The sequence below is a fragment of the Petromyzon marinus genome, chromosome 5, assembly GCF_048934315.1.
Source record: "Petromyzon marinus isolate PM22_M1 ecotype Great Lakes invasive population chromosome 5, UKy_Petmar_22M1.pri1.0, whole genome shotgun sequence".
Lineage (NCBI taxonomy): Eukaryota > Metazoa > Chordata > Hyperoartia > Petromyzontiformes > Petromyzontidae > Petromyzon > Petromyzon marinus.
The window spans coordinates 6,606,072-6,622,080 of NC_133671.1; the positions used below are offsets into that span (position 1 = coordinate 6,606,072).

General features: G+C 52.1%; 1 protein-coding gene across 1 annotated transcript; it reads left to right on the plus strand.

The window, feature by feature from the left end:
- Positions 1-227: 227 nt before the first annotated feature.
- LOC142913992 (protein Dr1-like) lies at positions 228-15,809 on the plus strand. The gene is made up of 4 exons (XM_076061121.1): positions 228-332; positions 1,359-1,498; positions 3,578-3,836; positions 15,479-15,809. Exons 3-4 carry the CDS (start codon positions 3,596-3,598, stop codon positions 15,745-15,747), a joined length of 510 nt encoding a protein of 169 aa, XP_075917236.1. The 5' UTR covers positions 228-332; positions 1,359-1,498; positions 3,578-3,595; the 3' UTR covers positions 15,748-15,809.
- The last annotated feature ends 200 nt before the right edge of the window (positions 15,810-16,009 follow it).

The following is a 16,009-nucleotide window of genomic DNA, read 5'->3' on the forward strand; positions in this document are numbered from 1 at the left end:
GACGCGGTTGTCTGCTTGCTTGACCACCACCTGAATGTGAAATTGTAGTTGTTGCCCTGCATCGAACATCAGCAGCCATACGACAAGGAGAAGTGAGAGTCTCCAACAACCCTCCACCCCTCACCCCCCAACCCCTCACCCCCCAACCCCTCACCCCCTCACCCCACCCCCCCCAACCCCTCACCCCCCCAACCACTCACCTCCCCAACCCCCATCCCTCCCCCCGCAACTCCGACAACCGGAGACGTCACGTGACGCTACTGTATTTAAAGGGCGATACGACGCCACGTGTGAAGCCACGTGCCGGCGTCCAACAGCTGCACTCGCATACCGTGCGTTACGATAGTGAAGTGCACTTACTACACACAACACGCCTCCCACACACAACACTCCCCCTACACACTACACTGCTCCTACACGCGACACTGCTCCTACACACGACACTGCTCCTACACGTGACACTGCTCCTACACACTACACTCCTACACACTACACTGCTCCTACACACTACAACGCTCCGCTCCTACACACGACACTCCTACACTCCTGCACCACGCCCGTCACGGTGTTTGTGCGTTCACGTTGGGCACTCCACCAGCAGTGGATATCTCGAACAAGTCAGCCCACTTGTGCTTTGTGGGTTGGAACTCGTGCCTGCTGAAGTTCCCCACTCCCAGGAGGAAGGCCGCGTGACCGATGGGATGTTGTAGGACTTTTTTAATGTGGAGGGGTACAGATATGCGAGGGACTCGTACTGTGTGTTTTTGTGTTACCGTCATGTAATCTACAATGACGCGAATTTGTATTGTGATGCACGCTATATGAATCTGGTACATTGGCAGCTTACACTGTGCTTGATGATAATGGTGGTTTTCATTGTGGTTTCGAAAGTTTAGCATTCTGATAATGATCATTAATGTTGCAAGGGTTATGAATTGCAATGTCAGAAGCGTATAGACTGCGGAAAATCCGACCAAGTGCTGTGAAGCTCTTTATCACGGATGCCCAGCAATGTGCCTCAATCATTGGGGCACTAAGGACCGTGAGAATTACATCCGTGCTCTCGGGTGTTGAACGAGTGGGGTGGGATGTGGCACTGTTCAAAAGAGACTGAGATGAGAACCTCTCGCCCTTCCGGTCCCACCAGTCTTCACGCTGCTGTACTCGCTGCACACATTCCACAGTGGAATATTTTTTTGTGGTGTTTGTCAACCATCTGTGACCCCCCCCCCACCCACCCTACGCACGGCACGAGTGAACGGTGACCGCCATGGCATGAACTAGCACGTGGTGGTTGGTGGTGGTGATAATGACGATGCTCGACGGCTTTGTGTGTGTGTAAGCCATCGCGTGAGCAGGCCAAGACCATCGGGCTCACTTAACCCACAAGCGGCCACCACCACCGCCCGTGGTTGTCATCACAGAATTGTAACAACGAAAGAGATATCGGCAGGGCCTTCCCGTCCGTGACCTTCCCGTCCGTGACCTTCTGACACCGGTACTGTACGGCAATGAGCCTTGCTCGTGGCAGGAGGGGACTTGTGTCCACTCGCCGTGTAGCCTGCACTGTAATTGTTGCCGATATTGTTTGTTCATCGATTTGAGCACGTGCTCCAGTGTCGACAAAAGTCCCCCCTAAAGAGATTCATTTGAACGAGCCGGCTGAGCCAATCTGCCGTCTCCATCACAATTGAAAGGACATTTTACTAAGGGACTGCCCGGTAAACGTGGAACGTTCGGCCATCGTTGGTCCAACAGTTTAAACCACGTGCCAAATGTTTTCCCAACCTTCATCGTTTACTAGTGGGTGTACATTTCGGCCACATTTACAGTTTTATAAGGTAGAATCTATTTGCTACTGTGCGGCGGCAGCAGCACTGACATTTAACATCTTCGTGATTACAAAGCGATCGCAAAATCGGGCAAGATGAGATACAAAAAAAAATACGTATGCAACAAATATGCAAAAACATTTCCGATGTACACGTCATCCAAATGTCTCACAAATAGATTATGAAAAATATTTATGGGTTTTACCCTTTGTGGCAAAAAAACAGGAGGTGTTAAGATGTTGACGACAAATACATTCCTTTTGCAAAGAATCAAGTCTGTATTAACCACACGTGTTTTATTTGTATGAACTCCCTCGCCTCGTATGCAAGAAGGTCGTGGGTTAGATGCCGACCCTGACGCCTGTTGTATATTTGGAACGTGCGCGTCTCTCCCCCTGGTCGTGTGGAGTTTTCTCCCGGCTCCTTTGGTTTTCCCCCTAAACGTTTAGAATCAACACACGTTTCGAGTATTTGGCTGCTATACATTTCCACATGATAAGCCACTTCGTTGAGCTATGATTTGTGGCCAGGGTGCTTCTGAAAAAGAGCCATATAGTTCAGTGGGCCTTACCTGGTAAAAAAAAAAAAGTTTGGATTCTCTGTAAAGCTCTGCTTCGCTCTCCATGCCTGGAGGAAGGGAAGGCGTCTTTCCTCCCTCCTTGCCTCTTGGTGGGCCTGTATATGTATTTCTGCTGACTTTGTACCTCGTATTTGTTCACTCTATGCTGGTAGGTGCAATCCAGAGGTTGAACACGAAATTTAACATTCTTCTGAAATTCGTGGTCCGCCAGGAAGTGTCTAACTGTGTTGTTGGCCTGACTGGTTGTGCTTCACATAATGTTTCTTAGGTTTGTTGAATTCTCGTCTCTCATCTTCTTGTATTTACCTCTATGATTTGTTATTGACACCTGATGAAGATCGCTTGTGTTGTGATCGAAACGTCGTAATTGTTTTGTTTTAATATAATTTTATTGTATTTCTACATACGAGACTTTACCGAAAAAAACAATGAGTAAGCCATCAGCTGTTTGCTGCATGGCCTTTTGAAGAATGCTGACTAATGGCTCGCCATTAGCCTCCTGTCAATGCATCGTCGATCTATGGATTTATATCTTCCATTACGCGTCGAACTCAAGGTTTTCAACAGTAGACTTTGAAATCGGTGAAAGTTGTGCGGAGTTCTTACACTCGAGCTAATTGAGGAGGCGAGAGAGAAGGAATGCTATAAAGTATATCTTTTTTCCTTTAGGCGCTTTTGTCAATTGTTGCTGGATGAAGGCAGTTTGACCATACTTCACCAGGCTGACCAGTGCAGGTTGAATACGTTCAGTCGATGAATTCGAAGCGCATCCTCAGTGGTGTAGTGGTTGGCGCTCACTGCGTTACGAACCCGGCAACCCGAGTTCGATTGCCACTTACTGCCCAACACCGGTGACGAATGTCTGCACCGGTCCCAGGGCCTTAGGTCATCTCGACCTTAAATGAGTACCTGGTGCGGCTAGTAAGCATCAGCACTAGGGAGGCAAAGACGACCGGGCGTGGTGTTAATCACCCACCCACCCGCCTCGGGCGCCGTGCCAGCCTTCATTGGTACCCGCGCACAGCACTGGGCCCCCAACAGTCTATTCAAGAGGCCCTACGGGGTGGAGGGGAGGCAGCGATGAACGTTGTTGCCTGTTGAACTTCTTTCGCACCGTACGTAGCCCAGCGTTCTGATCTGTGCGTCGTTGCGGTACTTTTGTAAGATCGGTGAGAAGGAGGCAATGCCGTCTCCGCTGGGGGTCGGGGGTCCGGCGCACGAAGCCGACCAGGTGACGCTGCCCTACGCGTCCGTGCAGCGCCACCTCGTGGGCGAGCTGGTGCCGTGCCTGCGCCTGACGGCGGGCGCACGAGACCTGCTGCGCGTGGCGTGCACGCGCTTCGTGCGCCACGTGTCCAGCGAGGCGAACACGGCGTGCGCCCATGCGCAGCGCAAGACCATCTCCCCTGAGCACGTCATCCAGGGTACACACGGCTCCAGCACTGGAACACTGTGTGTGTGTGTAACACTGGGGCACTGTGTGTGTGTTTAACACTGGGGCACTGTGTGTGTGTGTAACACTGGAGCACTGTGTGTGTGTAACACTGGAGCACTGTGTGTGTGAGTGTAACACTGGAGCACTGTGTGTGTGTGTAACACTGGGGCACTGTGTGTGTGTGTAACACTGGAGCACTGTGTGTGTGTGTAACACTGGAGCACTGTGTGTGTGTGTAACACTGGGGCACTCTGTGTGTGTGTAACACTGGGGCACTCTGTGTGTGTGTAACACTGGGGCCCTATGTGTGTGTGAGTGTAACACTGGAGCACTGTGTGTGTGTGTAACACTGGAGCACTGTGTGTGTGTGTGAGTGTAACACTGGGGCACTGTGTGTGTGTAACACTGGGGCACTGTGTGTGTAACACTGGAGCACTGTGTGTGTGTAACACTGGAGCACTGTGTGTGTGAGTGTAACACTGGGGCACTGTGTGTGTGTGTAACACTGGAGCACTGTGTGTGTGTGTGTAACACTGGAGCACTGTGTGTGTAACACTGGAGCACTGTGTGTGTGTGAGTGTAACACTGGGGCACTCTGTGTGTGTGTGAGTGTAACACTGGGGCACTGTGTGTGTGTGTGAGTGTAACACTGGAGCACTGTGTGTGTAACACTGGAGCACTGTGTGTGTAACACTGGAGCACTGTGTGTGTGTAACACTGGATCACTGTGTGTGTGTAACACTGGAGCACACTCTGTGTGAGTGTAACACTGGAGCACACTGTGTGTGTGTAACACAGGGGCACTGTGTGTGTGTGTAACACTGGGGCACTGTGTGTGTAACACTGGAGCACTGGGTGTGTGTGTGTAACACTGGAGCACTGTGTGTGTGTGTGTAACACTGGAGCACTGTGTGTGTGTAACACTGGAGCACTGTGTGTGTGACTGTAACACTGGGGCACTGTGTGTGAGTGTAACACTGGAGCACTGTGTGTGTGTAACACTGGGGCACTGTGTGTGTGTGTGCAACACTGGAGCACTGTGTGTGTGTGTGTAACACTGGAGCACTGTGTGTGTGTGTGTAACACTGGAGCACTGTGTGTGTGTGTAACACTGGAGCACTGTGTGTGTGTGTAACACTGGAGCACTGTGTGTGTGTGAGTATAACACTGGGGCACTCTGTGTGTGTGTGTGAGTGTAACACTGGGGCACTCTGTGTGTGTGTGAGTGTAACACTGGAGCACTGTGTGTGTGTAACACTGGGGCACTGTGTGTGTAACACTGGAGCACTGTGTGTGTGTGTGTAACACTGGAGCACTGTGTGTGTGTGTAACACTGGAGCACTGTGTGTGTGCAACACTGGAGCACTGTGTGTGTGAGTGTAACACTGGGGCACTCTGTGTGTGTGTGTGTAACACTGGAGCACTGTGTGTGTAACACTGGGGCACTGTGTGTTTGTAACACTGGAGCACTGTGTGTGTGTGTAACACTGGAGCACTGTGTGTGTGTGTGTGTAACACTGGAGCACTCTGTGTGTGTGTGTAACACTGGGGCACTGTGTGTGTGTGTAACACTGGAGCACTGTGTGTGTGTAACACTGGAGCACTGTGTGTGTGTGTAACACTGGAGCACTGTGTGTGTGTAACACTGGAGCACTGTGTGTGTGTAACACTGGAGCACTGTGTGTGTGTAACACTGGAGCACTGTGTGTGTGTAACACTGGAGCACTGTGTGTATGTGTGTAACACTGGATCACTGTGTGTGTGTGTAACACTGGATCACTGTGTGTGTGTGTAACACTGGATCACTGTGTGTGTGTGTAACACTGGAGCACTGTTTATGTGAGTGTAACACTGGGGCACTGTGTTTGTGTGTGTAACACTGGAGCACTGTGTGTGTGTAACACTGGATCACTGTGTGTGTGTGTGTGTAACACTGGATCACTGTGTGTGTGTGTGTAACACTGGAGCACTGTATGTGTGAGTGTAACACTGGGGCACTGTGTGTGTGTAACACTGGAGCACTGTGTGTGTGTGTGTGTAACACTGGAGCACTGTGTGTGTAACACTGGAGCACTGTGTGTGTAAGACTGGAGCACTGTGTGTGTGTGTGAGTATAACACTGGGGCACTCTGTGTGTGTGTAACACTGGGGCACTCTGTGTGTGTGTGTAACACTGGAGTACTGTGTGTGTAACACTGGATCACTGTGTGTGTGTAACACTGGATCACTGTGTGTGTAACACTGGAGCACTCTGTGTGTGAGTGTAACACTGGGGCACTGTGTGTGTGTAACACTGGGGCACTGTGTGTGAGTGTAACACTAGAGCACTGTGTGTGTGTAACACTGGGGCACTGTGTGTGTGTAACACTGGAACACTGTGTGTGTGTGTAACACTGGAGCACTGTGTGTGTAACACTGGAGCACTGTGTGTGTGTGAGTATAACACTGGAGCACTGTGTGTATGTGAGTATAACACTGGGGCACTCTGTGTGTGTGTGTGAGTGTAACACTGGGGCACTCTGTGTGTGTAACACTGGGGAACTGTGTGTGTGTGTAACACTGGAGCACTCTGTGTGTGTGTGTAACACTGGAGCACTGTGTGTGTGTAACACTGGAGCACTGTGTGTGTGTGTAACACTGGGGCACTGTGTGTGTGTGTAACACTGGAGCACTGTGTGTGTTTGTAACACTGGAGCACTGTGTGTGTGTGTGTAACACTGGAGCACTGTGTGTGTGTAACACTGGAGCACTGTGTGTGTGTAACACTGGATCACTGTGTGTGTGTGTGTGACAATGGATCACTGTGTGTGTGTGTAACACTGGAGCACTGTTTGTGTGTGTGTAACACTGGAGCACTGTGTGTGTAACACTGAAGCACTGTGTGTGTGTAACACTGGAGCACTGTGTTGATGTAACACTGGGGAACTGTGTGTGTAACCCTGGAGCACTGTGTGTGTGTAACACTGGAGCACTGTGTGTGTGTAACACTGGAGCACTGTGTGTGTAACACTGGGGCACTGTGTGTGTGTGTAACACTGGAGCACTGTGTGTGTAACACTGGAGCACTGTGTGTGTGTGTGTAACACTGGAGCACTGTGTGTGTGTAACACTGGAGCACTGTGTGTGTGTGTAACACTGGAGCACTGTGTGTGTGTGTAACACTGGAGCACTGTGTGTGTGTGTAACACTGGAGCACTGTGTGTGTGTGTGTAACACTGGAGCACTGTGTGTGTGTGTAACACTGGGGCACTGTGTGTGTGTAACACTGGGGCACTGTGTGTGTGTAACACTGGGGCACTGTGTGTGTGTGTAACACTGGAGCACTGTGATTGTAACACTGGAGCACTGTGATTGTAACACTGGAGCACTGTGATTGTAACACTGGAGCACTGTGTGTGTGTGTGTAACACTGGAGCACTGTGTGTGTGTGTGTAACACTGGAGCACTGTGTGTGTGTGTAACACTGGAGCACTGTGTGTGTGTAACACTAGAGCACTGTGTGTGTGTGTGTAACACTGGAGCACTGTGTGTGTGTGTGTGTAACACTGGAGCACTGTGTGTGTGTAACACTGGAGCACTGTGTGTGTGTGTGTGTAACACTGGAGCACTGTGTGTGTAACACTGGAGCACTGTGTGTGTAAGACTGGAGCACTGTGTGTGTGTGTGAGTATAACACTGGGGCACTCTGTGTGTGTGTGAGTGTAACACTGGGGCACTCTGTGTGTGTGTGTAACACTGGAGTACTGTGTGTGTAACACTGGATCACTGTGTGTGTGTAACACTGGATCACTGTGTGTGTAACACTGGAGCACTCTGTGTGTGAGTGTAACACTGGGGCACTGTGTGTGTGTAACACTGGGGCACTGTGTGTGAGTGTAACACTAGAGCACTGTGTGTGTGTAACACTGGGGCACTGTGTGTGTGTAACACTGGAACACTGTGTGTGTGTGTAACACTGGAGCACTGTGTGTGTAACACTGGAGCACTGTGTGTATGTGAGTATAACACTGGGGCACTCTGTGTGTGTGTGTGAGTGTAACACTGGGGCACTCTGTGTGTGTAACACTGGAGCACTGTGTGTGTGTAACACTGGAGCACTGTGTGTGTGTGTAACACTGGGGCACTGTGTGTGTGTGTAACACTGGAGCACTGTGTGTTTGTAACACTGGAGCACTGTGTGTGTGTGTGTAACACTGGAGCACTGTGTGTGTGTAACACTGGAGCACTGTGTGTGTGTAACACTGGATCACTGTGTGTGTGTGTGTGACAATGGATCACTGTGTGTGTGTGTGTGACAATGGATCACTGTGTGTGTGTGTAACACTGGAGCACTGTTTGTGTGTGTGTAACACTGGAGCACTGTGTGTGTAACACTGAAGCACTGTGTGTGTGTAACACTGGAGCACTGTGTTGATGTAACACTGGGGAACTGTGTGTGTAACCCTGGAGCACTGTGTGTGTGTAACACTGGAGCACTGTGTGTGTGTAACACTGGAGCACTGTGTGTATGTAACACTGGGGCACTGTGTGTGTGTGTAACACTGGAGCACTGTGTGTGTAACACTGGAGCACTGTGTGTGTGTGTGTAACACTGGAGCACTCTGTGTGTGTAACACTGGAGCACTGTGTGTGTGTGTAACACTGGAGCACTGTGTGTGTGTGTAACACTGGAGCACTGTGTGTGTGTGTGTAACACTGGAGCACTGTGTGTGTGTGTGTAACACTGGAGCACTGTGTGTGTGTGTAACACTGGGGCACTGTGTGTGTGTAACACTGGGGCACTGTGTGTGTGTAACACTGGGGCACTGTGTGTGTGTGTAACACTGGAGCACTGTGATTGTAACACTGGAGCACTGTGATTGTAACACTGGAGCACTGTGATTGTAACACTGGAGCACTGTGTGTGTGTGTGTAACACTGGAGCACTGTGTGTGTGTGTGTAACACTGGAGCACTGTGTGTGTGTGTAACACTGGAGCACTGTGTGTGTGTGTGTGTAACACTGGAGCACTGTGTGTGTGTAACACTGGAGCACTGTGTGTGTGTGTGTAACACTGGAGCACTGTGTGTGTGTGTGTAACACTAGAGCACTGTGTGTGTGTGTGTAACACTGGAGCACTGTGTGTGTGTGTAACACTGGAGCACTGTGTGTGTGTAACACTGGAGCACTGTGTGTGTGTGTGTAACACTGGAGCACTGTGTGTGTAACACTGGAGCACTGTGTGTGTAAGACTGGAGCACTGTGTGTGTGTGTGAGTATAACACTGGGGCACTCTGTGTGTGTGTGAGTGTAACACTGGGGCACTCTGTGTGTGTGTGTAACACTGGAGTACTGTGTGTGTAACACTGGATCACTGTGTGTGTGTAACACTGGATCACTGTGTGTGTAACACTGGAGCACTCTGTGTGTGAGTGTAACACTGGGGCACTGTGTGTGTGTAACACTGGGGCACTGTGTGTGAGTGTAACACTAGAGCACTGTGTGTGTGTAACACTGGGGCACTGTGTGTGTGTAACACTGGAACACTGTGTGTGTGTGTAACACTGGAGCACTGTGTGTGTAACACTGGAGCACTGTGTGTGTGAGTATAACACTGGAGCACTGTGTGTATGTGAGTATAACACTGGGGCACTCTGTGTGTGTGTGTGAGTGTAACACTGGGGCACTCTGTGTGTGTAACACTGGGGCACTGTGTGTGTGTGTAACACTGGAGCACTCTGTGTGTGTGTGTAACACTGGAGCACTGTGTGTGTGTAACACTGGAGCACTGTGTGTGTGTGTAACGCTGGGGCACTGTGTGTGTGTGTAACACTGGAGCACTGTGTGTGTTTGTAACACTGGAGCACTGTGTGTGTGTGTGTAACACTGGAGCACTGTGTGTGTGTAACACTGGAGCACTGTGTGTGTGTAACACTGGAGCACTGTGTGTGTGTAACACTGGATCACTGTGTGTGTGTGTGACAATGGATCACTGTGTGTGTGTGTGTGACAATGGATCACTGTGTGTGTGTGTAACACTGGAGCACTGTTTGTGTGTGTGTAACACTGGAGCACTGTGTGTGTAACACTAAAGCACTGTGTGTGTGTAACACTGGAGCACTGTGTTGATGTAACACTGGGGAACTGTGTGTGTAACCCTGGAGCACTGTGTGTGTGTAACACTGGAGCACTGTGTGTGTGTAACACTGGAGCACTGTGTGTATGTAACACTGGGGCACTGTGTGTGTGTGTAACACTGGAGCACTGTGTGTGTAACACTGGAGCACTGTGTGTGTGTGTGTAACACTGGAGCACTGTGTGTGTGTAACACTGGAGCACTGTGTGTGTGTGTAACACTGGAGCACTGTGTGTGTGTGTGTGTAACACTGGAGCACTGTGTGTGTGTGTAACACTGGAGCACTGTGTGTGTTTGTAACACTGGGGCACTGTGTGTGTGTAACACTGGGGCACTGTGTGTGTGTAACACTGGGGCACTGTGTGTGTGTGTAACACTGGAGCACTGTGATTGTAACACTGGAGCACTGTGATTGTAACACTGGAGCACTGTGATTGTAACACTGGAGCACTGTGTGTGTGTGTAACACTGGAGCACTGTGTGTGTGTGTGTAACACTGGAGCACTGTGTGTGTGTGTAACACTGGAGCACTGTGTGTGTGTGTAACACTGGAGCACTGTGTGTGTGTGTAACACTGGAGCACTGTGTGTGTGTAACACTGGAGCACTGTGTGTGTGTGTGTAACACTGGAGCACTGTGTGTGTGTGTGTAACACTAGAGCACTGTGTGTGTGTGTGTAACACTGGAGCACTGTGTGTGTGTGTGTGTAACACGGACGGGCAACTCTGTCGTGGACAGCGCTGTGGGGGGAGATCCAATTTTGATTGGCTCCTCCCCTCATGGCATATGTGTCCACCACAGGGGCTAAACGGGGGCTCTGGACGGGTGCGAGGGGCTGGTAACCCCTTCACCTTCAATTAATTACCACGAAACCACGAATTAAACTGAAATATGTAACAACTAAGCTTGTGCCGGAGGCCCCGGGGGGCCAGGCGTCTATGACGTCTCCTGGCCAAACCCCAATTGGCGGAGCCAGGAGATTGAATACCTACCCTCGGGGCTACTCCAGAAACAACGAAAAGCCACTACGGGTGGCCACGTGGAATGTTCGAACGCTCACTGCAGAGGAGAGGCTGCCACTCCTCTGTCGGGAGCTGGACCGGTACCGCCTGGATCTATGCGGCATTCAGGAGGTTCGGTGGACCGGCTCTGGCTCCTGCCACCATGAGGGGTGGACAGTCCTCTACTCGGGGCAGCAGACTGCCAAACAACAGGGTGTGGGTCTTCTTTTGAACAAAAGAATGAAGGGGGCGTGGGAGCGTGGCGGTGAGGTGTGGGAAGCTGTAAGCCCCAGGCTACTTTGGGCTCGCCTTCCCATCAACCGGAGGCGAGGAATGGTGGTCGTGGTTACTTATGCCCCCACCGAAGATGAACATCCGTGGAGGGATGCAGGCAAAGCCGATGAGTCAGATGCCTTCTATGACCTCCTGTCACAGGTGCTGGCTAAAGTGGCCCCTCGGGATAGAGTCATCATGTTGGGTGACTTCAATGCCCGAGTTGGTCATGATGCTGGCACCTGGTCTGGAGTGATTGGAGGGCATGGGCCAGATCAGCTCAATAACAATGGTAGGAGGCTGCTAGATTTTTGTGCAGCCCATGGGCTTGTAATTACCAACACGCTGTTCCGGCATCGGCGCATCCACACAACATCATGGATGCATGCCGGGTCCAAGCAAGAACATCTGCTGGACTACATAGTGACGGACCAGCGAATGCGAGCCCATGTCCTTGACACCAGGACCTACCGTGGAGCTGATCTGCCCTCTGACCATCGACTAGTCATCTGTAAGATGCGCCTGCCATTCTTCCACTCCGGTGGTGGGTGTACACCCAGGACCCCATTCCAACCTAAAGTGGCCTGGTCTCAGTTATCTGATGAAAGTTGCAAGCGAGAATTTCATCATCGCTTGCGGCTGGGATTGGCATCGTCCCCGACTCCTCCTGATGTCGAGGGTAAATGGGCGAGGTTTAGGACTGTGACTCATGCAGCTGCAATGGCTGCTTTGGGTACGCGGTCCAGACCTCCCTAGACACCCTGGCTGACAGAGGAGTTGTTCAGGATGGTTGAGAAAAAGCGACAGGCCCACTGTCATCGGCTACAGAATCCCACGTCAGAGAATGAGGAGGCTTACCGCAGCCTTCGCTCGGAGGTTCGGAGAGCCGTGAGGTGCTGCAAGGATGGGTGGTGGTCGCGGGTTGCTGAGGAGATGGAGTCTGCCTCAGTGGCCCGTGATCACAAATCTCTATTTAACTCCATCAAAAAAGTAACCTGCAGCGCCACACCTATTACCATCATTAGGGGAAAAACGGTGATCCAATTTCCGACCCCCAGGAACAGGTTCGCAGATTTGCTGAGCATTTCTGTGAGGTCCTGGGGGAGGGAAAATCCCTCAGCCAGGAAAACATCTTGGCACAAAGTGAGGATGACCCTGCTGAGGCTGCGGTGCCTCAAATATTGGATGAAGTCACCCCCTGTGAGTGGCTGGCTGAGGTTCAATCTGCTGAGGAAGTATTGAAGGCGATCCGGAGTCTGAGACCAGGAAAGGCAGCGGGCAGAGATGATTTCCCAAGCGAAATGCTGAGGGAGGGTGGCGTTTGTGCACAGACTGCCCTATATGACATCATAACAACAGTCTGGACCACTGGACGGGTTCCGCAGGATTGGAAGGATGCCCTGGTGGTCCCCCTTTTTAAGAAGGGGGACCGCACAGACTGTAACAACTACAGGGGCATCTCACTCCTCAGTGTGCCAGGAAAGGTCCTGGCAAGGATTATTCAGCATCGCCTTGCCAGGCACGCTGAGGAGAGGCTTGCGGAGCCCCAATGCGGTTTCAGGAAAGGGCGGTCCTGCACAGATGCCATATTTTCTGTCCGTCTGCTACAGCAGAGGTGTAGGGAATTCCAACAAGACCTACATCTCTGCTTTATTGACCTGGTCAAGGCCTATGATACCATCAGTAGGCCTGGGCTCTGGGTCGTTCTTCGTGCTTTTGGAGTACCTGACCCTCTGCTCACGATCATTAAGGACCTTCATGATGGTGAGCGGGCCCGGGTAAAACTACGTGGCCGGGAGTCAGAGCCATTCCCTGTACACCTTGGGGTGCGACAGGGATGTCCTCTGGCTCCCACATTATTTAACATCTATTTTGACCACGTAGTTCGTGAAGCCTTCAATAGCTGTACCGGGGGAATCTCCATATGGTACAGATATAATGGGAGGCTAATCGATGCCCGGGTGCGGTCAAGGGATGGCTCCCTATTGCTCAACCACGTTATGTATGCTGATGATTTGGTAATAGCTGCTCAGTCAGAGGAGGAGTTGGAGACGCTGCTGCTGAGACTGGAGCGTGCCACTAAGAGGTGGGGCCTTACCATCAGCCCCACCAAAACTAAGCACCTGCCTGGGTATTTTGTACCATCGGACACTCCACCCCCACAACTCCCAATCGGTGATGGGGCAGTTGTGGAGAGAGTGGAGAGTTTCCCATACCTGGGCAGTGTGCTTATGACTGGCTCCAGTTTAACAGCAGAGGTCTCACTCCGAATCAGTCGAGCGGCAATATCTTTTCATCGGTTGCGTAACGCTGTGTGGAAGCTACCTGGTCTGTCGCTCCGCACTAAGCTTCAGGTCTTCTCGGCCACGGTCATTCCCTCCCTTCTCTACGCCTGCGAAACGTGGACCCCCCTGGTGGAACATCTTCGCCAGTTAGAAACATTTAGGCTGGCCTGCCTACGATCCATCCTGGGTTTAACCAGACTGGATTGTGTGAGGAGCTCACAAATCCTTGAAAGATCTGGGCAGGGTCCCATCGGTGAGCTCCTCCGGCAGGCAAGGCTGCGATGGCTGGGTCATGTAGCCCGCATGCCCAGCCACCGCATGCCGAAACAGCTTTTGTTTGGCCGGATTGAGGGGGCTAAGCGGGCGCGGCACGGGCTAGAGAAGAGATGGAGTGATGTGGTACAGGAGGACGTGGAGCTGAGTGGACTTGCCGATGACTGGTACCAGCGGTGTCAAGAACGGCCTCTGTGGAGGAGGCTCGTGAAGGATGCTACTGGGCAGTTGGAGGCAGTCGCCCTCCAACAACAACGGAGGGCGGAGGAGCGACGCTCACAACAACGAGTGGAACGCCGGGTGGCTAAAGCACAGCAGGTTGGCACAGTAGGGGGCACAGGTGGTGCATCAGCCAGTCATCTCAGTCAGTCGACCCGTGGCACCTGGGTCTGCCCAGTGACCTCCTGCCAGCGGGCGTTCGACACTTCACGTGGCCTCACGGTGCACATAGCCTGGCACAAGCGTCGTGGTGACGTCACCGCCAATTAGTGGCGAATGGCGGTTGTTGTTGTAACACTGGAGCACTGTGTGTAACACTGGAGCACTGTGTGTGTGTGTAACACTGGAGCACTGTGTGTGTGTAACACTGGAGCACTGTGTGTGTGTGTAACACTGGAGCACTGTGTGTGTGTAACACTGGAGCACTGTGTGTGTGTAACACTGGAGCACTGTGTGTGTGTGTAACACTGGAGCACTGTGTGTGTGTGTAACACTGGAGCACTGTGTGTGTGTAACACTGGAGCACTGTGTGTGTGTGTAACACTGGAGCACTGTGTGTGTGTGTAACACTGGAGCACTGTGTGTGTGTGTAACACTGGAGCACTGTGTGTGTGTAACACTGGAGCACTGTGTGCGTGTGTAACACTGGAGCACTGTGTGTGTGTAACACTGGAGCACTGTGTGTGTGTAACACTGGAGCACTGTGTGTGTGTGTAACACTGGAGCACTGTGTGTGTGTGTAACACTGGAGCACTGTGTGTGTGTGTGTAACACTGGAGCACTGTGTGTGTGTAACACTGGAGCACTGTGTGTGTGTAACACTGGAGCACTGTGTGTGTGTGTAACACTGGAGCACTGTGTGTGTGTGTAACACTGGAGCACTGTGTGTGTGTGTGTGTAACACTGGAGCACTGTGTGTGTGTGTAACACTGGAGCACTGTGTGTGTAACACTGGAGCACTGTGTGTGTGTGTAACACTGGAGCACTGTGTGTGTGTAACACTGGAGCACTGTTTGTGTGTGTAACACTGGAGGACTGTTTGTGTGTGTAACACTGGAGGACTGTGTGTGTGTGTAACACTGGAGCACTGTGTGTGTGTGTAACACTGGAGCACTGTGTGTGTGTGTAACACTGGAGCACTGTGTGTGTGTGTTTAACACTGGAGCACTGTGTGTGTGTGTAACACTGGGGAGCGGCGGTGCAGTGGTTAGCGCACTCCGGTACGAATCCCCCGACCCGGATATCTGAACCGGTCCTCATCCTTCCCTAGGTCAACTCAGCCTTAAATCCGCACTGGGGAGGTAAAAAACGGCGGAAATGTTGTTGTCCACTCGCCCTCTCGGGTGCCACGCCGGTCTCAATAGCTGCTCGCAAACAGCGCTTGCCCCGAGCAGTCTGTTGAGGCTGCACGGGGTCGAGTCTCTGTCTTGACGCGAGAGCGGCGTGTGCACGTGCGTCCGTCTAGCACTGGAGCGCCTGGGTCTGGCGGGCAGCATGGGCGAGCTGCGCGCGTGTCACGCCGAGTTCCGTGCGCTGGCGCTGTCTCGCCGCCGCCGCGCCACCCGTCGCCTCGAGGCGCTTGGCGTGCCGGAGCCGGAGCTGCCGCGCCAGCAGCAGGCGCTCATTGAGCAGGCGAGGCGCGAGCTGTTACCCCCCACACCCCCTCCCCCCCGGACCCTTTCCCCCGCAACGCGCGTGCAGTCCCATCACCGTCGTTTACGCTCGAGTATTTAGCACGTTGTGCCGAGTGGCACTCGGTCGCGTGCACAATGCGCGTGATGCTACTGTGCGAGGAGGTACACTAATAAACCAAACGAGAAGCAACCTCCTCTGTTTTATTAGCAGCGTCATGGCGCTCACGTTGGCGTGAATGCGGTCGTGTTAGCATGGAGCTGCATGTGCAACACGAGTGTGTGTGCTAACCCTTTCCCGTTCCGAGGCGACTGCAGGTTGCAGGCTGGGATGTCTCGTTCACTGGTAAATCTCGGAACGCGTA